Raw genomic sequence first — 21,234 nt, 5'->3', positions numbered from 1 at the left:
GACCCATCAGCACAAGAATGCTTTTCTTTCACACTTCCCAATCAACAATGAAAAACATTCATGAGGGCAGGTACCAAGATGAACTTCTGCACATAGTTTTCAATCTGTTTGATGCAACAAGGAGTGAAAATGCACAAAGATAAAAAAACTTGGAGACATCCAGCAAAAAAAAAGGGAGGTTTCCCTTTTTGCCTATTAGTGTCCTATCTCATCACGCCTGTTCCAGCAATCACATTTTTTTCAGCCTTTGATGTATCAATCAAGAGATGATGAGTTCTTTCATTCCTCGTAGGAGGAGACTTAAAACAAATTTACTCCTCCCCTGAAGTATTAAAAGAATATTTAGAATTCTTGTTCCAGATTTGCCCTGAACACAATCAAAACCTCTTTATAAAAACCTTGTGTGTGAAGTTAGTGAGCTTTAGATTCTTGAAGTCACAAAAGCAAAAATTGTGACCAAGATCATATTTGCACAGATCAAATAAAATTTGGCTCCTAGGTGATGGATAGATGTACTTGTGCATACTGGCCAGAAAAAATCCTAAATCCATTTGTAAGAATAATTTTGTGAAATGCTCAAGATAATAAATAGCTAATGGCATACATACAGAATCGTATGTGTAGGGAAAAAAAAAAAAGAGATAATTACGTAAGAATTTGGTTATCCCAAGCACAGATACAGGCTGGGAGAAGAATGTAGTGAGAGCAACTCTGAGGACTTGAAGACGCTGGTGGATGAGAGGCTGGACATGAGCCAGCAATGTGCACTTGCAGCCCAGAAAGCCAATTGTATCCTGGGCTGCACCAAAAGCAGCGTGGCCAGTAAGGAGAGGGAGGTGACTCTGCCCCTCTACTCTGCTCTGGTGAGACCCCACCTGGAGCACTGCATCCAGCTCTGGGGTCCCAAATTGAAGAGTGGTCCTACCAGAAATGGGAGATTGTCCAGAGGAAGGCCAGGAAGATGGTCTGAGGCGTGGAGCTGCTCTCCTATGAAGAGAGAGTTGGAGAGGTTCAGTCTGGAGAAAAGAAGGCCCAAGGGAGACTTTCTAGCACCTTCCTGCACTTAAAGGGGTACTTCAAAGTAAGAGAGCTGGTAAGGGACTACTAAGGGCATGTAGTGACAGGACAAGGGGGAATCCCTTCAAACTGAAGGAGAATAGGTTCAGATTATATTCTAGAGAGAAATTCTTTCCTGTGAGTGTGGTGAGGCATTGGAACAAGTTGGCCAGAATAGCTGTCAATGCCTCTTCCCTGGAGTGTTTAAGGCCAGGCTGGATGGGGCTTTAAGCAACCTGGTCTAGTAGATGGTTACCCTGCACACAGCAGGGGGGTTGGAATTAGGTGATCTGTAAGGTGCCTTCCAACACAAACCAGTCTATGCTTCTATAATCTGGCATCATCATCTTTGTTTTTTCAATGCAGCAACAGAAGAAAAAACCCACAACCAACAAAACAATGTTAAAAGAAGCTTATACATGTTAATCCAGTTATTAAAACCTTGTCTTCACAATAAGCCAAAGGGAAATGCTAAAGTCTAAAATTCTATTTTCTCTGAGATGGCTACAACAGAAGTTTGATCATTAGTTCTCAGAGACAGGATTTGACTTGACCTGTAAGATTCTGAGTAATGGTAATACTTGTTAATTGAAGCAGTATATAAAGAAAACAAATAATAATTACATTTCAGTAAAATAGAATTCAGTTTCACTTTATTCAAGATGAAGAAGAGGTTGAGGGGGGGAAGGCAGTGTGGAAAACAAGAGAGCCATGCCATGAAAGCCATGCAGCTGAACAAAAAGAGATGCAACAACTAGATTTATGAAAGTTTCAGCAGTTTCTTAAAGGTAATTCTAACCCTTAGCAAATTGAGAACCCAAGAGACATTTTTCAAATTTATTAAATTTACATAACAGTAATCTAGAAGAGAAACTGTTCTTCAGCATTTCAGTGAAGGCCATGATAACACTTTAAACACCACAGTGGACAGAACTGAATGCCTACATTTTAATATTTATTGAGATCCCCTTTTGTAATTGCATATACACTTTCAATAAAAATTAATATACCTATTCTGCCTTCTTGAAAAAAATATGCATATTGCAATGACGAACGAGGCACAGCAGAGTGGACATCTCAAACAACCTGCAGTAATCCAGAAAATTACACAATGGTACAAGTCTGAATACCTTTCTCTTTGCCCTTGGATGATATATAGTTAAAAGAGACAACTGGTGTTTGCTAAGAAATGGTAAAATCCACTCATGACTGTATGGAGAAAGTTTAAGGAAAAAAACCAATTTACTGACTAGAATAGGGAAATACAGAAAACACACTGACTAGAACAGGGAACTATAGAAAATCATGCTGTCATAACAAGTGGAAACAAAGTGGGAGGAAAGGTCCCACATTGACTTTTGAACATTTCAGCTCTTGTGTTAAGGCTTTCAGTGAGCACAGAAGATCAAAATACTTTATAAGAAAAATGCAATTTGGGGTGAATTCTTATTTTTTCCAAAACATGAGCTGCTTAACCACAAATACGCATATTTAAAATAAATTTTTCAACATTAATGATTAAATTACTCAAATATTATTGAAGAGCCAGATGAGATTTGAGAATTAGTGTTTGTTGATAAAATAAATGCAAGAAATATTAAAACAGAGACAGAAGAAAATACACAGAATCAGGTAAACTGAAAAGCTACACAAATGGAAACGTACAAAGTACACACAAGAGGTATTGTAAGTGAAAGTTGCAGCAAATACTCTGTAAATGAGATGGAGCTCACTTAGCCCTGTAAGGCCATCCAAGAGAAGGTCACTCTAATCAAACCTACAACCTGAGGACCTCGCTGCCACCATCCAAGCTCGCTTGGCCCTGGCAGATGAACCTGAGGATTAAAGGGTGGGCTCAGTTCCACGTACACTGCATCTCACCTAAATAATCCACTGCGCAGGCTAACTCTGTAAATGCTGGGGATAGGGAAGAGACCACAAACTAATCAAGAAAATAATGAGGCTGTTAATTGAACTATAAGATGAAAATGACAGATTAAAAACAAAGACAGATAGAGAATGGTACTCAGAGCATTTAAAAACACAACTTATCTAAGGTAAAGTACGTAAGTTTGGCATGATAACCTGAGTTCATACTCTTGGTACGTGCTTGGTGTACAAACAAGTGGAGTAACACAATCATTGTAATATTTTGGAATTATCTTATTTTGTTTCAATTTACAGGGAAAATTGCAAGATTACATGTATTTTGTAACCCACTAAATGGTTACTCAACACCAATGGCAAGACTTACAGTACATTAAAGATCTGCAACTACAGGTTAGCATGCTAGTTGTTTAAGATTTTACAATAATGGAACCATTTGGATATCTCAAGCATCAGAATTCTATCCTGTAGCTATAAATATTGTAAACTATTGTTTAAAAATCATACTTTGGCAGCAGGTACTTTCTATATGTACCAGATGTTTTGCAGACTTTGATATTGGAATTTATGGAAGCCTTCATGTAATACTGTACTGCTTCATGTACTTTCTATATCAACTGCAGTAAATACCCATTCAACAACACTATGACTACATCTAAGAAACAAATAGAATTGCAGACATTCAAACTATCAAAATTCTGCTGTCTGGGTACAAAACAAAACAGTTTCATTGGGTAAGAAAAGTTGATATAAGCAACTGTGACATATTGTATTTATTATTTAATATAAATCTGACTTCATTAGTCACTTGCTTAGCACACAATATTGTGTAATTCAAGGCATTTATTTTTGGTATGCAACAGTGCATTTATAACCCCATCAACTCCTCCTTGATTTGCAAGACTGTAAGTAACTTCTATTTAAAATAATAGGCTTTTATGATTATTTTTTAGTGTAGAGAAATATTAATTCTCCCCATTACACATTTTTGTAAACTGTTATATTTTCTGTGAGTACAGACAGAGGTGCTGCAACATTACCTTAGCTAGAATATAAAAAAGTTTACACTAAAAGCAGTACTGTGTTGTAAATCAATCATGACCTGGTCCATTCATTTGCAAAAAGAAAATAATATTGTCAAATAAGCAGCCCCTCCTGTGATCACCTAAATTCAACTTCTTTGATCAGTAGCCTCCTTCCTATATTTTGAGTTGTTACACTAATGGATAAATTTCCTTTGACAAAGAAATTTGTATTTCAAAACAGCCTCAAGTCACATTAAAACCAAGACATAAATTAAGTATTGATTTTCAAAATCAAAACTGAAACATTTGCTCTGAATAGTATCATAAGAATTATTCCAGAGTTCAATTTCAATATCAAATGTTAAGACTAATTCACTTTATGTTGCTTATATAAAAAATGAAATTTGGAATCTTATCTTAAAAAAAGCTGGAAAACCAAGCCCAAACTTGGCAGAATCTTTTCATCATTAGGTATTTTTTTAACTTAACATCATCTAGTTCTGTGATATAGCCATAGACTGTTGTGACCATAATAAACAATTCGATAAATAATCCTTCCTTCTTGTTTTTGTTTTTGTTGCTGATATTCAAATAGTTCTGCTTTTTAAAGAGGAATTAAAAGGTAGTTGTTCTTCATATCTTGGTGCTTTTCCATTCATTACAATTTTGGTTGATTCTCTCTCACTTCTTCCAGTTTAGAAAGGATCCACTGTGTGAAGAAAAAGAAAAAATAAAAGTCTTTCCATGGTAAAAACCAATGAGACGGAAATCTAGAGTAGGGCAAAAGGACTGCCATAAGAAGTGTTCATAATATTTTGCAGGAAGATGAGTATATTATTACAAATCAGAATCAGATTCTACCCCCCTCATATTGACAGACCAGTTAGTTGGTTTTGTTAGATTCCTGAGCCTTTCTAGGAAAATACACAAACTAGTATTTTTATGAAAAGTGTACTCAATTTTTTCAGCTTTCTTTTCCTTACTTAAGACTTATGGCATATATAATATGATGTGCTAATTTGGCTCTTAGTATTGTTCCTGATTTAGCCGAGGCATAGAGAGGATCCCCTTCCCAGAAAGACTACTGGACCTAAACACTGCCTGTCCCTGTTCCACCACAGCCAAAAAAAAAAAAAAAAAAGAGAACTTCAGTACCTCCAAAGATTACAGGCAAGTCAAATTCAACGTGAGGCCCCTACCTTTCTGAAGTAAGAGTCAAGTGTTATCATTCAGCTGTGCTTAGAAATCACCTCCATGAAGAAAAAGGCAACTTAAATTGATGAGAAGGTGCAAAAGCAACTTAAACTAATGACAGGATGCAACTTCCACAACCTGTTTCAAACTATGATCCCAAGGAACCATGTCCCACTGGAATATATACAAGACTAATTTATGGTTTGTAAAAATTATTAGCTGCACTAATAAAAACAAGGCAGGACCTTCACAACTCGTGATTCTGGTAGTGGACCTGAAACACTCCTACTTCTCCATTGTAGTCAAAACTAATGATGTCAAAATGAAGAGAAAATGTGTATAATAATAGCAGCAATATCATATATCAAATAGAGAATTTGTATTTTTATTAAGAATTTTCTTAATTCTTTAACCAAAACTGCATTTTGAGGAACTGAGCAATAACACCCTACCCCTTCCCAACCCGTGGAATAAAACTAATTTACCAAATATTTTTGTTCTATTAACATGTACTATTTTAATTTACATCCTAGATTGTTTAGTTTCTGTTAGTAGTACTGTTAAATCAGTCTTTAGACAGATAGTTATAATTCCAAAGATTTACACATGGACAAGTTTGATGTTGAAATTGATTATTTTTGAAATTCAGTACTGAATAGGTCATTGCTATTTCCATCTCTCTAATGCATATGTGGAAATTACTGAATTTTAAATACATATAGCAGTTTCAGGTTAAGAATATTTGTTTCACTTTTTAAGCCAAATTTAGCACAGTATAATTTTAATAGTATTTTGACTTTACCTTAGCATCCTCTGGACTTCTAAAATTAATAATTTTTCCAAATTCTTTGGCATGGAACACTGACTTAACTCGTTCCTAAAAAAGACCCCAAAACAGCAATTCAGAATTGAAGTTAAGTTTCTTCACACTTTAAGACTAAGAAGTCATTTACTATTAATACAGATATGATGGTTCAGACAGCCACGTGTACCAATTACACTAACCTGAGTATGTTCGCATTGCATGCACATACCCTGAGAAACATAATTTTCTGCATGAAAGCACAGTGGAGTGGAACACTCCAGCAGTAAGACTTCTCTTTTTACCATGGAGTCCCTGGAGAAGGGACTATCAAGTGCGTAGGAATGGAAGGCAGATAATGGAGTGTGTGCAGTAACAAAATCCATTGCTCCCTAAGGTTTTAATTTTTCATTCTTTCTAAGTCATTTCTTGAGTGGACATTCCACCAATACTGACTTGGAAGTAGTGGTCTTAGGCAGTGAAAACAGCAACTTTGGCCGCATAAAGAAAAACATAAGGAGTTATTTGCAAAATACAGTTTTCAACCACAGATTTCAGTAAAGACATACTGCAGACATGTTAATGGATTCTGAAATGACTGCTGTGTAGGGGTAAAGATGGATATGTTATTCAGCATTGTCTGAAATGGCAGAAATGCTAAGAATTATTTCATCCTGTAAAAGTTCACTTGCAGTCAGAAATCCAGTTTGGAGGATTCCAAACCAATATGGCTCTGCCTTTCATGCTCTCTGCAATAGAAACAAATAATCTGAGTGAAAAACTGATTTACTTCGTACACTGTCAAGACTGTCCTGACAACCAATATGTGTAATTACACACCTGAAGCTTATTAAAAACAGAAACAAAACCTGTCAGGTAAATTTATTGATTGAAATTAAATTCAGTTACCACTCAACAAGAATGTAAGAAATATTTTTAAGGAACTGCCTCTGTAAGTACACTCAGTCATTGGTGGTCATCTTTCTCCTTCTGTCTTTTGCAATTCTACCAGGGAAAGAAAGTTTCAGGATTTTTTTCAAAGGAAAAATTGAAACTAAGAGCAACATTCTTCAACTTGTATTGAAAAGGATAGATACATGTCACTATGGTTTTTTTTAAGATATGGAAACCTTACTGTATTTTTGAAGAATTTGATTACTAGCAAATGAAAAAAAAAATCTTTGAAGCACAGCACATGCCATGTATTGCTCTGCTCTATTTGCATAGGATTGCAACAAGGTAGGAGTCCACATATTGGCATATTTCCACAGTGTCAGAGAGCATAATAACAATATTCTGCAATCTTCTGAGCCTTTTGTCATATCACCATTTTCCAAACTATGAATACTTCATGAAATGGTGCACATCAACAAAAAATTCCCAGGGCTCAAGGAATTTCACCTGCAAACAGTAAGTCACCATTCTGCTTAGAAGAGTCAGAAGCTAGTTATCTGAGTTTGCCCATGCCAAATTTCAACTCCCTTCTCTGAGTGTATCTCAACTACAAAAGAGACCAAGAATTCAAAGGAGAGAGAGTATAAATTCAATTTTATAAGCAGTTAACACAAAAAAACAATAAAACATGGCAAGGTTAATGTACCTTGGCTTCAATGCGCAATCTTCGACCATCAACAATGAATGGTTCTTTGGTAAATTCATCGTAAGTGTATTGCCATTCACATATCAGCTGTCCAAATGTCCCTTTTGTCACAAATAACACACCACTAGGCAACAGAAAATAAAAGTAATGGTTTAAAAATTATTGTAAAAATACTTAAAAGTTATCATGTTACCCTTGCTCTAATGAATTCACTTGTTGTTGCAAAACAGTTCTCATATAATGATCTATAACAACTGTACAGCACACTTTCCAAAAGAGTCAATTTTGAATCTTCCTCTTACTTACTTAAAATACTCCCTCTTTCAGAGCAAAACTGTAACACTACTTCAAGCTGTATTTTTACAAAAAGTTGTACATACATTTTTTGAGAAGAATGCCTGATATTCCACTATTAGATGTTGACTCTGCTTTGGTATTATCCTTTTTTCCTGCATTATGCCAATTTATAAGTGAGCCCCAACAGTTCAGTTGACTTCACCCTAACCAGGTTTATAACAAATCCTTCTCAGCTAAAGAAATCATAAAGCCAACATTCCCTTCTTAAATAGGAGAGAAATAACACTCAATGCTTTTCTGCTGCACAATGCCACAGTTGAAGATAATTAAGAGCGCATTAGGCATGCCTTTCCAATTATTTTATCTACATAAATGATGACAGCGCTGTTACTGATCAGCAATTATCAAGGCATGTACATTTTAATGATTGTTTTAAGTACATATTATTCAGAGTTAAAACTGTTTACCTTTTGGTTACCATTAACAGATCTGTACTGTTGACCATAGCATGTGCAATATATCTGAGTTTTGCAAATCTTCCATTTTCAATTTTCTAGAAGAGATAAAAGTTTTGTAGCTTTGAATATGCTAGTAAATTAATGTACTAATTTTGTGATTAAAATGTATTTATGCTCCAAAAGTATAAATTATAACAAAATGCAATGGACATACTTTTAAAATAAAAGGCTACTTTCATACAGTCAGAACATAACTAACAGATCTGTGACAGCTAATATTCACAATTATGTAGAATTACATGGTTCCTGTTAATACAGCTATGCAAATAAAAATCAATCCTAACCAAAACTGGTAAAGAAAAATATAATTTCTCAAAACATTTCAGGACTCATTTTTTAACATCTTTTTAATATACTTTGAACTTACGATAACTAATACCGTTGTGAGACAACAAATGACAAGGATTCTTTTACTAATTTATGCTAAGTCACTTCCAAATCATTGAGTAATTAACTCCGAGAATAAATCTATGCCTAACTGTATATAAACCCCTCTATCATGTAGACAGCAGAACCTATAATAATGCACTTAAGGTAATGCTTAGCCTTCCTCCATATTCATTTGTTTTCCTGTGAACTTACATTTTCCTACAATTGCTGTAAATACTGTAGCAGAATATTTTTTAATGGGTAATAAATTTTAAATATTGATGACAGTAGATTATTTTATAAACACAGACACTCTCTGTAACTCTAATATGACTTGGCAAACATTGGTTTTCTGATTTTCTGAGTTATGAGTGATTAAATTAGTGGTTTAATTAATATTGATGCATCTTAATTGGGAATAGCAACATGACTGCTTGCATACTTTCCATCTTTTACAAATTGAAAGCAAAACTAGATTAGTATAAACCAGTATGATTCATTAAAGCCTTAACTACAAGCATATTCCTTCAGATATGTATGCCAAGATTTATAAACATGTAGGTTAGTTATCAAAGCAGTTAAAATAGCAAAACCATTTAATAAGCGTTCATCAACATAATAAAGACATCTAATTTGGTGTACCCTTCACATTTGGCTGAATGGATAAATCCACTTGCCCAAACACATATTTGAAAATTATGTCTTCCCCAAACATGCTGTTTCTTTAGTGACTAAAATGCATGAATATTTGAGTAACAGGTTCCCGAGAAGAGAGCTTTCCAGAAAGCTCTTAGAAAGCTCAGATAATTTCTCTTTCCCCAGCTCTGCTGGGCTACAAAAATCACTGCTATTGATTATGTGCCTACTTACATAAGTCACCACTTGTCTTTATTTCTACAAGAGTTAATGTCTGGTGCAGGGTGAATTCAGCAAGAAGAATGGCATAAGAAACAAGGAACTAAGGGCTTGGAAAAGTCGTTATTTTTTGTTATGTTTTTGGAAACTTCTTATTCAAGCTTTATCTAGGGGTTGCTATGCCTCTGAACTGAGTGTCTCTCTGCCTTTCATATTTAGCTCTAAGCTTCCACCTTATAAGTAAATAATCCTCTCTAAGCAAAAAATCCTCTCTAAGGTAGCCTCTACAACATTCCTGCAAACAACACATTGGATGATTAGAAGACAGAGGAGGTTGTATGGACAGACAGCATGAGAAGGGTACCTGATCCAGATACCAGGCTACTGGTCTAGGTCTATGTCCTCATGGATATAGACCACTCGCTAGCGGTTTAGCAAGTTTTTAGTCTAGCAATTTTCTAGTGGTCTAGCAACAGGGAAGGAGAGGAGAAAGCTGACAGGAATTTAAAGAAATAACGTGTGTGGAAAGAGCAAGGGTGCTCCAGCAAAGTTGAAAAATACAGAGTTGAGTTTAACTGCAAGACACTGTGACAATGACATCAATTTCTCTTACTGACCAAACATATAAATATCACACAGCATGACCAATATCTCTGTTCTATTAGAAGCAAGTATAGGGGAGAAACATTTAGCAACTTAGCCTTATTAGGATGGAGGGGATATCCCCTGTTCAAGAAGGTAAATTTCATGTGCTTTGTATAGCACTGAGGTAAGTCTCTCAATCCAAATACAATCCAAATACTTAGGAGAGGGATGTTACCTCTTTTGATCTTTTCCGTAGCTTGCTAGGTAATTTTCATCAAATCATGTCAATCTGCTGTAACTTACTTAGCTTACTGAAAATGAACTGAGAATTGTAAAAATTATTATGGAAGTACAGTATTTAACTATCACACAGGTGACAATCCCAAGCAAAAGCTATTTAAATGTCCACCAAATTCCACAAAAAAAGTTTCATTCTACTAAGATTCCCAAACACGTGACTTGCGGAGCACAAAAAACATTGTTGGCATGAGCTAACTAGTCCTCGTTATCTATGAGTCAAAGATCATAAGCTCAGTTTATCTGTGTTCTATAGTTTTGTAGACAAAAGAAGTTAACTGGGAAATAAAGCACAAGAAAATATTGCACGGGCTATTTGCAAAGGGAACACTTGTATCCATACCAATGAAGAGCAGTAACTACTTCTACATTTTCTGCCTTTGGATTTTTCTACCCTTCACTTACAGTCTTTGTCCCTTCAAGTATTAGAGTTATACCTATGCATTGGGAAATGCATCAGAGGGATACATCAAGTTTCTGCTGATAATTCTTATAGCAAGGTCACAACTGCGCTCTGTTACCAAAGTCCCTTATACAGCTCGAACATAAAAGGATATACAATTGATCCCTCAATATAGATGCATAAATAGTTTTTAAAAATTTTATGGTATTTAGCTAATGCTTGGAGAAAGACAGCAACTTGGACCACTGTTTGGTGATGCAAAACTATAAAAGTTAACATTAATCACCTATTAGTTTCACCACGGAAAAAAAACCCCACACTTTTTTTTTAAAACAATGCCTGTATTTCAAATTAAAAGCATTTTAATAACCTGATTAAGATATATATGAAGCTATTGGGAAAAAAAAAGACACACTCCAGCAGCTGTTACATTTGAAGTAACACAAGAACAGATCCCCTTCTTTGCAAATTCTTACCTGTACTACAACTGCTTAGATGCCACTGCAATAATCTAACAGCAAACGTAATCATTTATGGATGGATATGCAAATATGTTCAATATCTTAAGTGGCATCCCTGCATTTGGAGAGATTCCTAATCACAGTACATACTCCTAATTTAACAAGAAACAATCACAGAGGGCTTCAGCAAAGTTAGAAATGAAACAGAGCAGAGTGTTAAGTAGCAGAGCCAAAATTTAAAATCTATGATGCTTCTGCTAATAGTTCTAAAAAATACTAGTGTTATGGGTGATACTGAAGTCTGAATGCTTGATATCCTTCTTGAACTCATCTCAACTGAAACAGGATGAACAAAAATCTGCTGCTCTGTATGTTCAGGTTAACTTGAAGGTTTCAACTGAATTATATATTGACAGTGTATTTCCTTATGAACTGGCTACGGTATAAATGTGTGAGTTCTGAAAGCAATCCACCGTTGTTGCTAGAAACTCCAACCCTGAATGCATCTTTCAGCTCAAATCATAAGGTAACTTCTTCAAAAGCTGTAGAATTACTGATTTCAGCAGGTTAACTTGCCATAATTACATATCCAATCTTTCCCACAGAAATGTTTAACAGCTCTAAGCAGTTCCCAGGTGACTTGTTACATGTAACTTGAATGTATGTGAAAAAAGGGGGGAAACTGTTACGGAAATAAAGAGTAACACGTAAAACATTCTTTTTTCTGCCTTAAAAAATTATCTCTCATCCCTTATGAATAAGAACTGACATTTACCCCTTATTACCTATTTCCTCATTCCAGTTATCCCAGTGTGCAGTGTCATTCTACAAAAAGCAAAGCTTTTGTCCATGATGTGTTAGTGTCTGAATTCAAGATTCCATTCAGCCATGTTGAACAGCAACTCTGAAACCAACATGGTTTTATTAAAATCAACAGAAATTTGCAGCAAGATTAACATTTAAATCTAAGGCCACAGTATGCGGGACAATAAAAAGTAGGACAGTAACTTTCTTTCAGTACACAAAATTCCTTCTTCACAGTAGGAATAAAAGTTGCCTAAGCTGACTAGCAGAATCATCTTGGTCAATTCAAAGAGAATTTCTTTGATAAGCTGAATGGAGAAACCATACTGATCCATACTTTCATTCTCATGAATATCTAAAGGTTCTGTTTCCTACCAATACAATCAAACCTCTGATCTGTAGCATTTGAAGCATGATTACTGCATCAGCAGGAAAATGGAAGAATATTGCATTTATGCTTCCATCACAACCAAGCTAAAATGAAACTGAGTCATGCAAGCTTTCATATTCTTCTGAAACAATTGGTGTTAGCTGGTTTCAGGTAGCTTCCGGAAATATATATATCTTCTATTTGGGGTTGTGCAATGGCTATGTAATAGTATCCAAATGTTGTGCATTTAGGTGGTCAGGATCCTGCTTCTTCCTTTAAACTAGACAGAGGAGGTTTTCCAAAGGAGGATGGATGACAGCCGTGACTCACTTAAGGGAGTAGCAAACTAGATGGCATACATGAATGTCTGGCAAGAGTCAGGACAACGTCAAATAAAAATGAAATTACTTTGAACTTTGGAAAGAATTTCTCCCAATAATTTTATGAAGTGAAACCCCAGTTTTAGGGTACTTCATAATATGGATGTTTATGTTTGGATTTGAACCCAAGCTCAAGATGAGTGAGGGAAGGAGAGGAAGGAATAGTATGACACACTTTTCCCACTCCTCAGATGTTCTTCCTGGCAGACTGGAGTCTGAATACTGAGGGACAAATCACTTCAACATTCTACCACCTGATCTGAAGCTCCACGACCAAAAAAGGATCACTAAAACAAAAGCTGAAGACCTCCAATACAATAGGACATGGTATTGAAGCATAGCTTTGAAGGACTGTCTTCTCTACAAGCTTATACAGTAATCTCACACAACACAATGAAAGTGTCCTCACAAACTCACACACTATAAAAGCAAATTAGAAATATTTTGAATTTATTTTGGTTTTGGGTAGACATTAAGCTGTGACACAGAGAACCACTGATTTCATGGTGCAACAGTTGATGACTTATCTTCATAAGCACAAAACTAGTCTTCCAGCTTTATTCCCTGGCAGGGCAAAGGTCTGGCAGGTCTATAGCTTCTGTAAATGACTAATAATAGCAAACACATATTAAATGATCACAGAAACTGTCTAAAGTATCCCCTTGCACTTGCTTAAGTCTACAGAGCCTCTTGAAAAAATAAGACCACCATAGAACCCTGAACAAAAGGGATATACAGGATAACATCAGAGATAAAGCACACAGATTATTCACCTCAGCAAGGAGGAAACATATACATTCCACCTACTGTTATACAAGTGACTAAAAGAGAAAACCCTAACTCCTGAGAAAAGCTGAATTGCTGACTTGTTCTGTTGGCAACTGTTGCAGCCAAGAGCAGAAAATTCTGCAATATGAGACAAAATGATGGCACAGTAATGGACTTCGAACTCAATTCAGCAGTGAAAAAGGGGCGAGTGGGGGAAATCGTGCAGCCAAAACTTAAATTGTTAAAACACATTAAATAGAAGGAAAGAACCAAAACTGAAAAAAATGTCTCCATTTTTGGTGCTACTTCAAATCCCTAATGAAAATAATCTCTATATGGTTTTTTGGTTGGTTGGTTGGTTTGGCTTTGAGCTGGTTTAGCTATTAGTTTTCATAGCTTTTCATTCCATGACCTAGAGAGAAATCCCAGGTTATACAAGTTTTTGTTATCCCAAAGCCCCAAATCCAAATTATTTATTTTTTCAATGTATATTCAGAGAAATCTAGACTCAAGTGAGAAACAAATAAAATACTTGTACAAAATGAATTTTTTTTTTATTAACATAAAAACTTCAAAAACACAACTATATTCCATCAAAGAGACAGAATAAAGTAAAGAATTGTATTTGCCAACTACACTAGCAATTTTTTTCTACTCTTTTGTTGGGTTGTTTTTTGGGTTTTTTTTAGTTAGCATTCTACAACCTTTTGATCTACTGAGTAAAGAAAGGACTCTGCAGTTATATTGCAGTGTAACTTGAATTAGCAATACCTGACCCAGGAGTACTAGTACATTTGTGCTAAATTTTACTCCTCGTTCTGCAAAAATTAGTTGAACTTTAAGATAAAAAATTTTTAAAGTTAGGTCAACTTTTAGTCAAAAAAATTATTAAAATAATTACATTTCTAAAACTGTTTTAGAACAAGGAAGAAATACGTTTTTTTATAAAATTGACATGCATTGTCTAGAAAGACTGGTTATTACAGAAGAAAAAGAATTTTATAGGATAAAAAAAAATCGCACTAAAACAGCACAAAAGAGAACGAAATGTTAGGTAACATTATTCCAAATTCTCAAAATCCAATAAAGTTAATAAAATGTCACAGTAACCTTTCCATAAAGTTGTATCTAACAATTCCCTCAACTTTAAGACATGATGTGTCTTTTTTCAGGATTGAAGATCAAAATGATTTCCTATGTTCCTCAAAGAAATACGGAAGATCCAGTTGTACCCGAAACATTTAAAATCCTTCCCACTATGTTTCAGGCAGTAACACACTGCAATACGGTCTTTCATCTATTTCTGCAAGGCATCCCTTTGAGGTGACAATATTACCGAACAAATAGAAACACATGGCCTGTACCATCAGTAATTTCAGCTAAAACCAGTTCTCAAATTTAGTTGTCCCCTCTTTCATCTGTGAGATTAAAGGCAAAGGGTAATTGCCCAAGAGATCAGACTGTACAGCAGGTTTTGAATGCATAGAGCAAGAATAAGCAGTCTTAATGCTTTTTAATGGTTCTTCTCTCAGCATTTTGATAACTGGAAGCCAACAGACAATGAACAAAATGACATTACTTTGGTAAATATGCAAACATTTCAGAAGCTCTTATTGCTTTAGAGCAATTCTAACTGTTCAGATGTTGGCAGAATTAATTATCACTACAATACTTAATGATACAGAAATATCTGTTGCCAGTTGTCTTTAAAGAGCAACACAAATTTAAATTTAGTAATGAACCGCAAAAAAGAATGAGAAAACTGTGCAAGTATTCCAGTGAATACAGAATAAATAATCTTTTAAAGAAACAAGTAACTTATAAAGGTATTTTGTAGAATTTATAATACAGATTTGTAGTGGATGAGTGTTCCCTGCCACCTCCCATATCTAGGTAAATAAAAAACTAAATACTTTTGCATGTTACATATGTTTTCCTACACAAAGTCTTATAAAAATAATGGTATTTTTTTCCATCTGTCTGATTTTTACACGGTGTTTCGTTCTAGGGTGGATTTTTTACCTTCCTGTTGCTATGAAACCAAAAACAATTTAGAGTCAGAATAAAAAAAATAACTAAATAACATTATTTCACACCTTTAAGGATACCACAACATACACAAAATATTTTAAAATTATGGTAAAACAAATGATAAATGAAAAATTAAAGTTTTATGTTAAATGTTCCTTGCAAAATGTATGTATGTTATCTTTTAAATACCTTCATAAGCCATTTAGTATTTTCACATTATCTAGTTCCAGGAAACATGAAAAACAATGTTGGAACAGAACAGATGAATCCATTTTAGATATACTTTAGACATGTTTATTTTTAAAAGAAAAGCAGACAAAATACTTCTGAAATATTTGAATAAAACAGTCAAAGAGCATTTAAACACCAATAATTCAAACTCAGTAAGTTTTACTAAACACATTTAAAAGCAATCCAACTACTAAATTATAAATAAACCCTCTCAAACACTTATTTAAATGCAAAAACATTAAACACAGTTGATAGAAATACATCTGGAAATAAACTCTTAAGTCACAGTATCACTTATTTCTTCATATTATTCAATACTGTTTTACCTAATGTACAGTTTTATCTGTAAGACTGTTTTTATTACATTCTTTGCTCCTTTGCCTAGCACTCATCACCATACAGTTTATTATCCCCACATTTTTATTCACAGTTTTAAAAATAAGAATTTAGTAGCACAGAATCCCAACATCTCTGTGGGAATTATAGCAGCAACATTTAAAGGTTAAAGGTCAAAGGAATGTGACAAAGGCCATATATATCTGTAACAATCCACATCCACATTATCCTAACTGTCATCATCATCACTACTACTGTGAGTCATAGTCCACTCTTTGTAGGCCTGTCTTTTCTGAAAGCATGGTAAGGGAAGAAGAAAGCAGAAGTATTAGTTTAGAAGTAATGATTTGTCTGGAAAGTTTGTTAATTAAAGCAAAATAAAACCCCGAAAACCAAAGAAATTCTGAAGTGACATCCTAGTTTAGGACACAGTATGAGTGCATGAAATAACCTATATCCTATTTCCTTTAATCAGCATATTCAATCTCTAAATTGCTAAAAGAAGTTTTACTCCAACCTAACCCTGTAATCTGTTGAAAAGCTACAATACAGTGACTGAAGTGGGACCAGTCACCAGACCTGTATGCAAAGAAACAATGCAAAAGAGGAGAATAATTATTTTCCCCACAAGAAAATACTACTCTATCCAAACTGTTTCAAATAGGGAACATGCAATCCACTGAGTTCCATGCAAAACAAAGTAACAGCTCTGTAACCACAAACATTAAGAACCAAAAACATTGGTATGCTTGAGAGTTAAATTAAGATTAAGACACCAAACATCCAATAGCAGAATTTAATGTGTGGGAAAAAACAATACTACTTTCTGATTTGACTGTCTACAGGGAGAATTATAACCCTGCATGGAGCTCTGAAAACATTTCTTCAAGAGCAGTTGGAACCATACTAGTGAAAACTGATATGAAACAATTTTTCAAGTTTAGTTATCTTCAAATGGTGGTTGCCATCACAAAATATAAAAGTCAACACACAGGGCCGTGCTTTAATGTTTTTGTAAGTTAGATAATGGAAGGGGGTGGTACTGTACTCGACCATACAACACCGAAAAATTAAAATTACGTACTATATTGCAAAATTTTGTAAACGCTTCTCAGGAAAAAAAACAAAATACAAACATGCACAAATTTAAGAAGGAAAAGCAGTGTACAGTAATGAGAGAAGTCTGCACAGTAGAGCTGACTCTGTTGTTTGCGAGCCTTTGTTTTAGTGGTACACTTTAAAACAGAAAAGAGGATGCTTTGAAATTTATTTTCTTACCAAAACCAAAAAGATTAGTAACAAATTTATGCCATTCATCACTAGTAGCTTCTAACTATCCTCTAGTTAAGGCAAAACTGCTTTATGGTACTAGCTTTAAATTGGACAGCACAAGTTAAAGCTATCTCCTTAGAAGAAAGGCAGAGGCATAATATTATCAAAGACCTTTCATAGTCTGCTGAACTAGATCACCGGTGAACGGTATAGTGAACACAGCTAAGGTGCTCCAAATAGGACAGTCCTCTTCCACCAGAAATGAGAGACAAACTGATGAAATGCAGAAGAAACAAAAACAAGAGTGGAACTTGACAGGAAACAAACACCTATGGCAATACTCAAAGTGAGTCAAAATCCTCTTCCAAATGCTACTTCATTCTTACCTACTTTTCCTAAAAGGTTATTTCTGTATGACATTTTCATGGTACACTGTGAATCCTTTTATGTGTATTTTTAAAATTCTGTTTAGATTCAGGCAATCAATAATTACTGCTTTATTTCTTATGCCTGAGCATTTCTAAAAAGTAGGTTTATTTCTAACAGAGGAAAAAACAAACTCTGTAAGCTGTGTGTGTCACAATTGAAATTATTTCTCAAATGTCCTTAAGAGGCAGATGAATCATTAAAGAATAACTGCTGCTTAGCATGTTCTTCATGCAAACAGTATTCCACTTCAGAACTGTTTAGGTTCTTTCATGGCTTTAGTATGACACAAGTACAGCTATTCCCAGGTTCTTTAAAATGCTGTTTTACATAAAATTAAGATTTAAAAGTCACTGTTTAAAATACGTATTGTAAAATTACCGAAAAAGTATCTGTACTTATCATCACTGTTTATAAAAAAATGAAATTTAAAGGCATAAAACTTTTTAATTGCACATTTAAACTTTGTTCTTCTTTCAAAATGCACTGTATCTTGCACAAACTGCCATAGATATACTGATAGACATTATGGTGTCTTCCTCAAGAGTTGTATCACAGCAGCAAGTGTATCACAGTTGTATCCCTAAAGTGGTCATACTCCTAAGAAATAAAATGAAACTTCTTGACTACTGAGTTACTAGGTATGGTCAGATTGGGAATTTAGGAAATGGGAAATTCTAAAATATTTATTTTAATGTAAGATGAGTTTAAATGTATGTCAATCTATCTCTCATTTTTCCTTCACCTGTAACATTTGACTTCCAGTTCCATCTCTTAATCTGTAAGGTCTAATAACTCCATCTTCACCAAAGAAGCGAGGTGGGCGCAGGCTTATCACATCTTCTGATGAATCTGCAACTCTGACAATAAATCAGATTACTTCAGATATGTATCAATATCTCTACTCAACTATAATATTTAGCTAAGGCTATAAATTATTTCATATACAAATTAAATTCAAGTCCTAGTACAGCAACTGTTGTTGTCTATATATGTACTTTTGCATAGAAGTAGACATTCTATGAAACAGTAACAGAACAGAACAGAAACAGGCCTGTAATACTTAATTAGTGTCTAAGCACTGTACTTCAAATCTTCAAAATTAAAGACAACTGTAAAATACAGAACTTCCACTCTGATATGTTTCTTGCATTTCTCTTGCAATTCTCTGCTGAAGAGTTTAAACCGGAAAACAAAAGAGACTGGCAATCTTATGGTAGCAAAAGTGATCTAACTCACTAAGAACAGAGCCACTGAACTGCCGTATTCAGATGAAGTTACTAAATGCCTCCTCAAAACTGTTTCCTACTTCTTTACACATTACAGTGTGAGATAATCTTCAGCAATGAATTCATTAAAGTGAGAATACCAAGTACTCAAATGCAGTCTTAACACAATTCTCAGTCTGAACGACCATGACAGATCCTAGCATAATCTGGTGGTCTTGGAACTCATCTCATACAACAGTAATAATATATAAAGTAATTTTAGATTCATCTGAGAAGTCTTTTTTATCTCCTTATTTTGGGTAGAAGTTAAAAATTAGCAATTGAAGGAAATCCAATCATGAAGGCTTTTAAAACTAGTTTTTTCAGTAATGCGAGAAATACCTGAGATTTGTGGCTATTTTTTAAATGCTGTCAACTGTGTATTTTGTTAAAGAGCCACCTATTTATTATGTAAATAACACAGAAGTGATAGGAAGACACAATGTACTACTGGTACTACTGTCTGTTTCATGCCATACGTTATCCTGTAGACTTATTTTACTTACTTTTTAATACCCTGAAATGTGCTGCTTGCCATGTCTATGATTCCACCAGTAGGCCTAGCTACTGCTCCCACTAAGCCTTTTCCGACACCTTTGAAAAAACCAGCTGCTCCTTCTTCCTGAGCTCCTAAAAGCATTAAGAGCAATAAATCATTATAAGACACTGAGTTTTTCTTACAATCGTAGCAAACTTTACTACTATTTAAATACAACTCTTATTTGATACACAACTACACAGTCTCCATCTGAAGTTCATATAAACAACAGGAATATAAAATCAGCAGGAATATAAAATCTGAGTTTTATATCTCAGACTTACAATATCTCATCAAATATGAAGAATTTACCATGATGTGAACAGTTAATGAAACAAGACCCAAACTTACCTCTTATTGGTTTTGTAACTATTCCTGTTATGCCACTGACAAAACCCTACCAAGATAAACAAAACAGACATTACCAAAAGGCTTCCAGGTAATATTTTTCATTTTTAGCATTTTTCTTTCTATTTCATTGATGAATAGGCTCAAAGGACATGTGCTGGGAGTATTCTAAAATTCACTCCGAGCTAATAGAATTAGAGGCACATGCTTCACAATTTCTACTTTCTCTCCTACCCTCTTACACTTTTCTTTAAAACTATGACTCAATTGAGGCTATGTATTTGCAAAACCACTATTAAAACTTAACAAAAACCTAACTAAAAAAAATTCAAAACACACCACTCTGGTGACTACAACAAGCCCCCTGTTACTTTTGTCTGCATAAAATAAATTGTATTTTTTTTCCTCCTTACAGAAACTAATCCTTTTCCACCACGAGTGATACCCTCTCTCAGACCAGTGGGCTGTTTATTCATGGCTTCTCTCCTTTTTTGCTGGTAATCCTCATCCATGGTTATTGCAGCTACTCCTTTTGCCATAGCACCTGTGATTCTTGAGGCAGCACCTGCTAATCCACCTATTGGAATACAAATCAAATTAAAATTCCAATGCAATTTACAAATACTCAAATCTATTGCTGACTATTAAGCAAACTACCACCACAATGCTGAAACTTACCAACAGCTCCCCCTACTAATGCTTTAAGTCCTAGTGCCATTCCTTCTATAAATTCCTCAGGACCCTGGATGGCTCCCTATGAGAAAAAAAGTGACATATTCATCATAAGCTTCAAATAGTATGCATTATATATTTTTAAATCTTACTTTTTTATTGGGATTTATATGTAACAAAGACAACAAGAAGATAAGACTAAGCAATAAAGTGTGAAAGTGCCCACAAAAGCCCCTGTGAGAGAATGACAGACTATTTTAGAATACTAATTAATTCCCTGAATTCTGCTTATTTTAAGGTGAATGGAAAAACGATCAGATTTATTTTAAAGTAAGAACTGTAAGGAACGGTCATTTGTGAGTTAAGTTAGATGGACTTCTCTCTCTTCATCTCACAGTTTTCCAGGCACTTTCACTTGAAATGTTGAATTCTAAATCTAAA

At 34.6% G+C, this 21,234-nt stretch overlaps 1 protein-coding gene across 5 annotated transcripts in view; it reads right to left on the bottom strand.

The window, feature by feature from the left end:
* Nucleotides 1-1,458: 1,458 nt before the first annotated feature.
* Nucleotides 1,459-21,234, bottom strand: part of VPS13A (vacuolar protein sorting 13 homolog A) — a 99,419-nt gene continuing 79,643 nt past the window's right edge. For 2 of the 5 annotated variants that reach the window (XM_027635376.1, XM_027635377.1), the window contains 9 exons: nucleotides 20,800-20,875; nucleotides 20,535-20,698; nucleotides 20,125-20,170; nucleotides 19,742-19,865; nucleotides 18,713-18,827; nucleotides 8,329-8,414; nucleotides 7,565-7,688; nucleotides 5,965-6,039; nucleotides 1,459-4,677 (listed from right to left, as the gene is read on the bottom strand). In XM_027635376.1, the coding sequence (XP_027491177.1) occupies nucleotides 4,627-4,677; nucleotides 5,965-6,039; nucleotides 7,565-7,688; nucleotides 8,329-8,414; nucleotides 18,713-18,827; nucleotides 19,742-19,865; nucleotides 20,125-20,170; nucleotides 20,535-20,698; nucleotides 20,800-20,875 (861 nt within the window). In that variant the 3' untranslated portion in view covers nucleotides 1,459-4,626. Of the gene's footprint in view, nucleotides 4,678-5,964; nucleotides 6,040-7,564; nucleotides 7,689-8,328; nucleotides 8,415-12,134; nucleotides 12,254-15,984; nucleotides 16,562-18,712; nucleotides 18,828-19,741; nucleotides 19,866-20,124; nucleotides 20,171-20,534; nucleotides 20,699-20,799; nucleotides 20,876-21,234 lie in introns of those variants that run through there. The other 3 variants (XM_027635379.1, XM_027635380.1, XM_027635378.1) reach the window with 2 other exon arrangements.

The sequence above is a fragment of the Corapipo altera genome, unplaced genomic scaffold, assembly GCF_003945725.1.
Source record: "Corapipo altera isolate COAL_440 unplaced genomic scaffold, ASM394572v1 61411, whole genome shotgun sequence".
Classification (NCBI taxonomy): Eukaryota; Metazoa; Chordata; class Aves; order Passeriformes; family Pipridae; genus Corapipo; species Corapipo altera.
The sequence above is the reverse complement of the archived record's forward strand: the minus strand, read 5'-3'. Positions and strand labels throughout refer to the sequence as shown.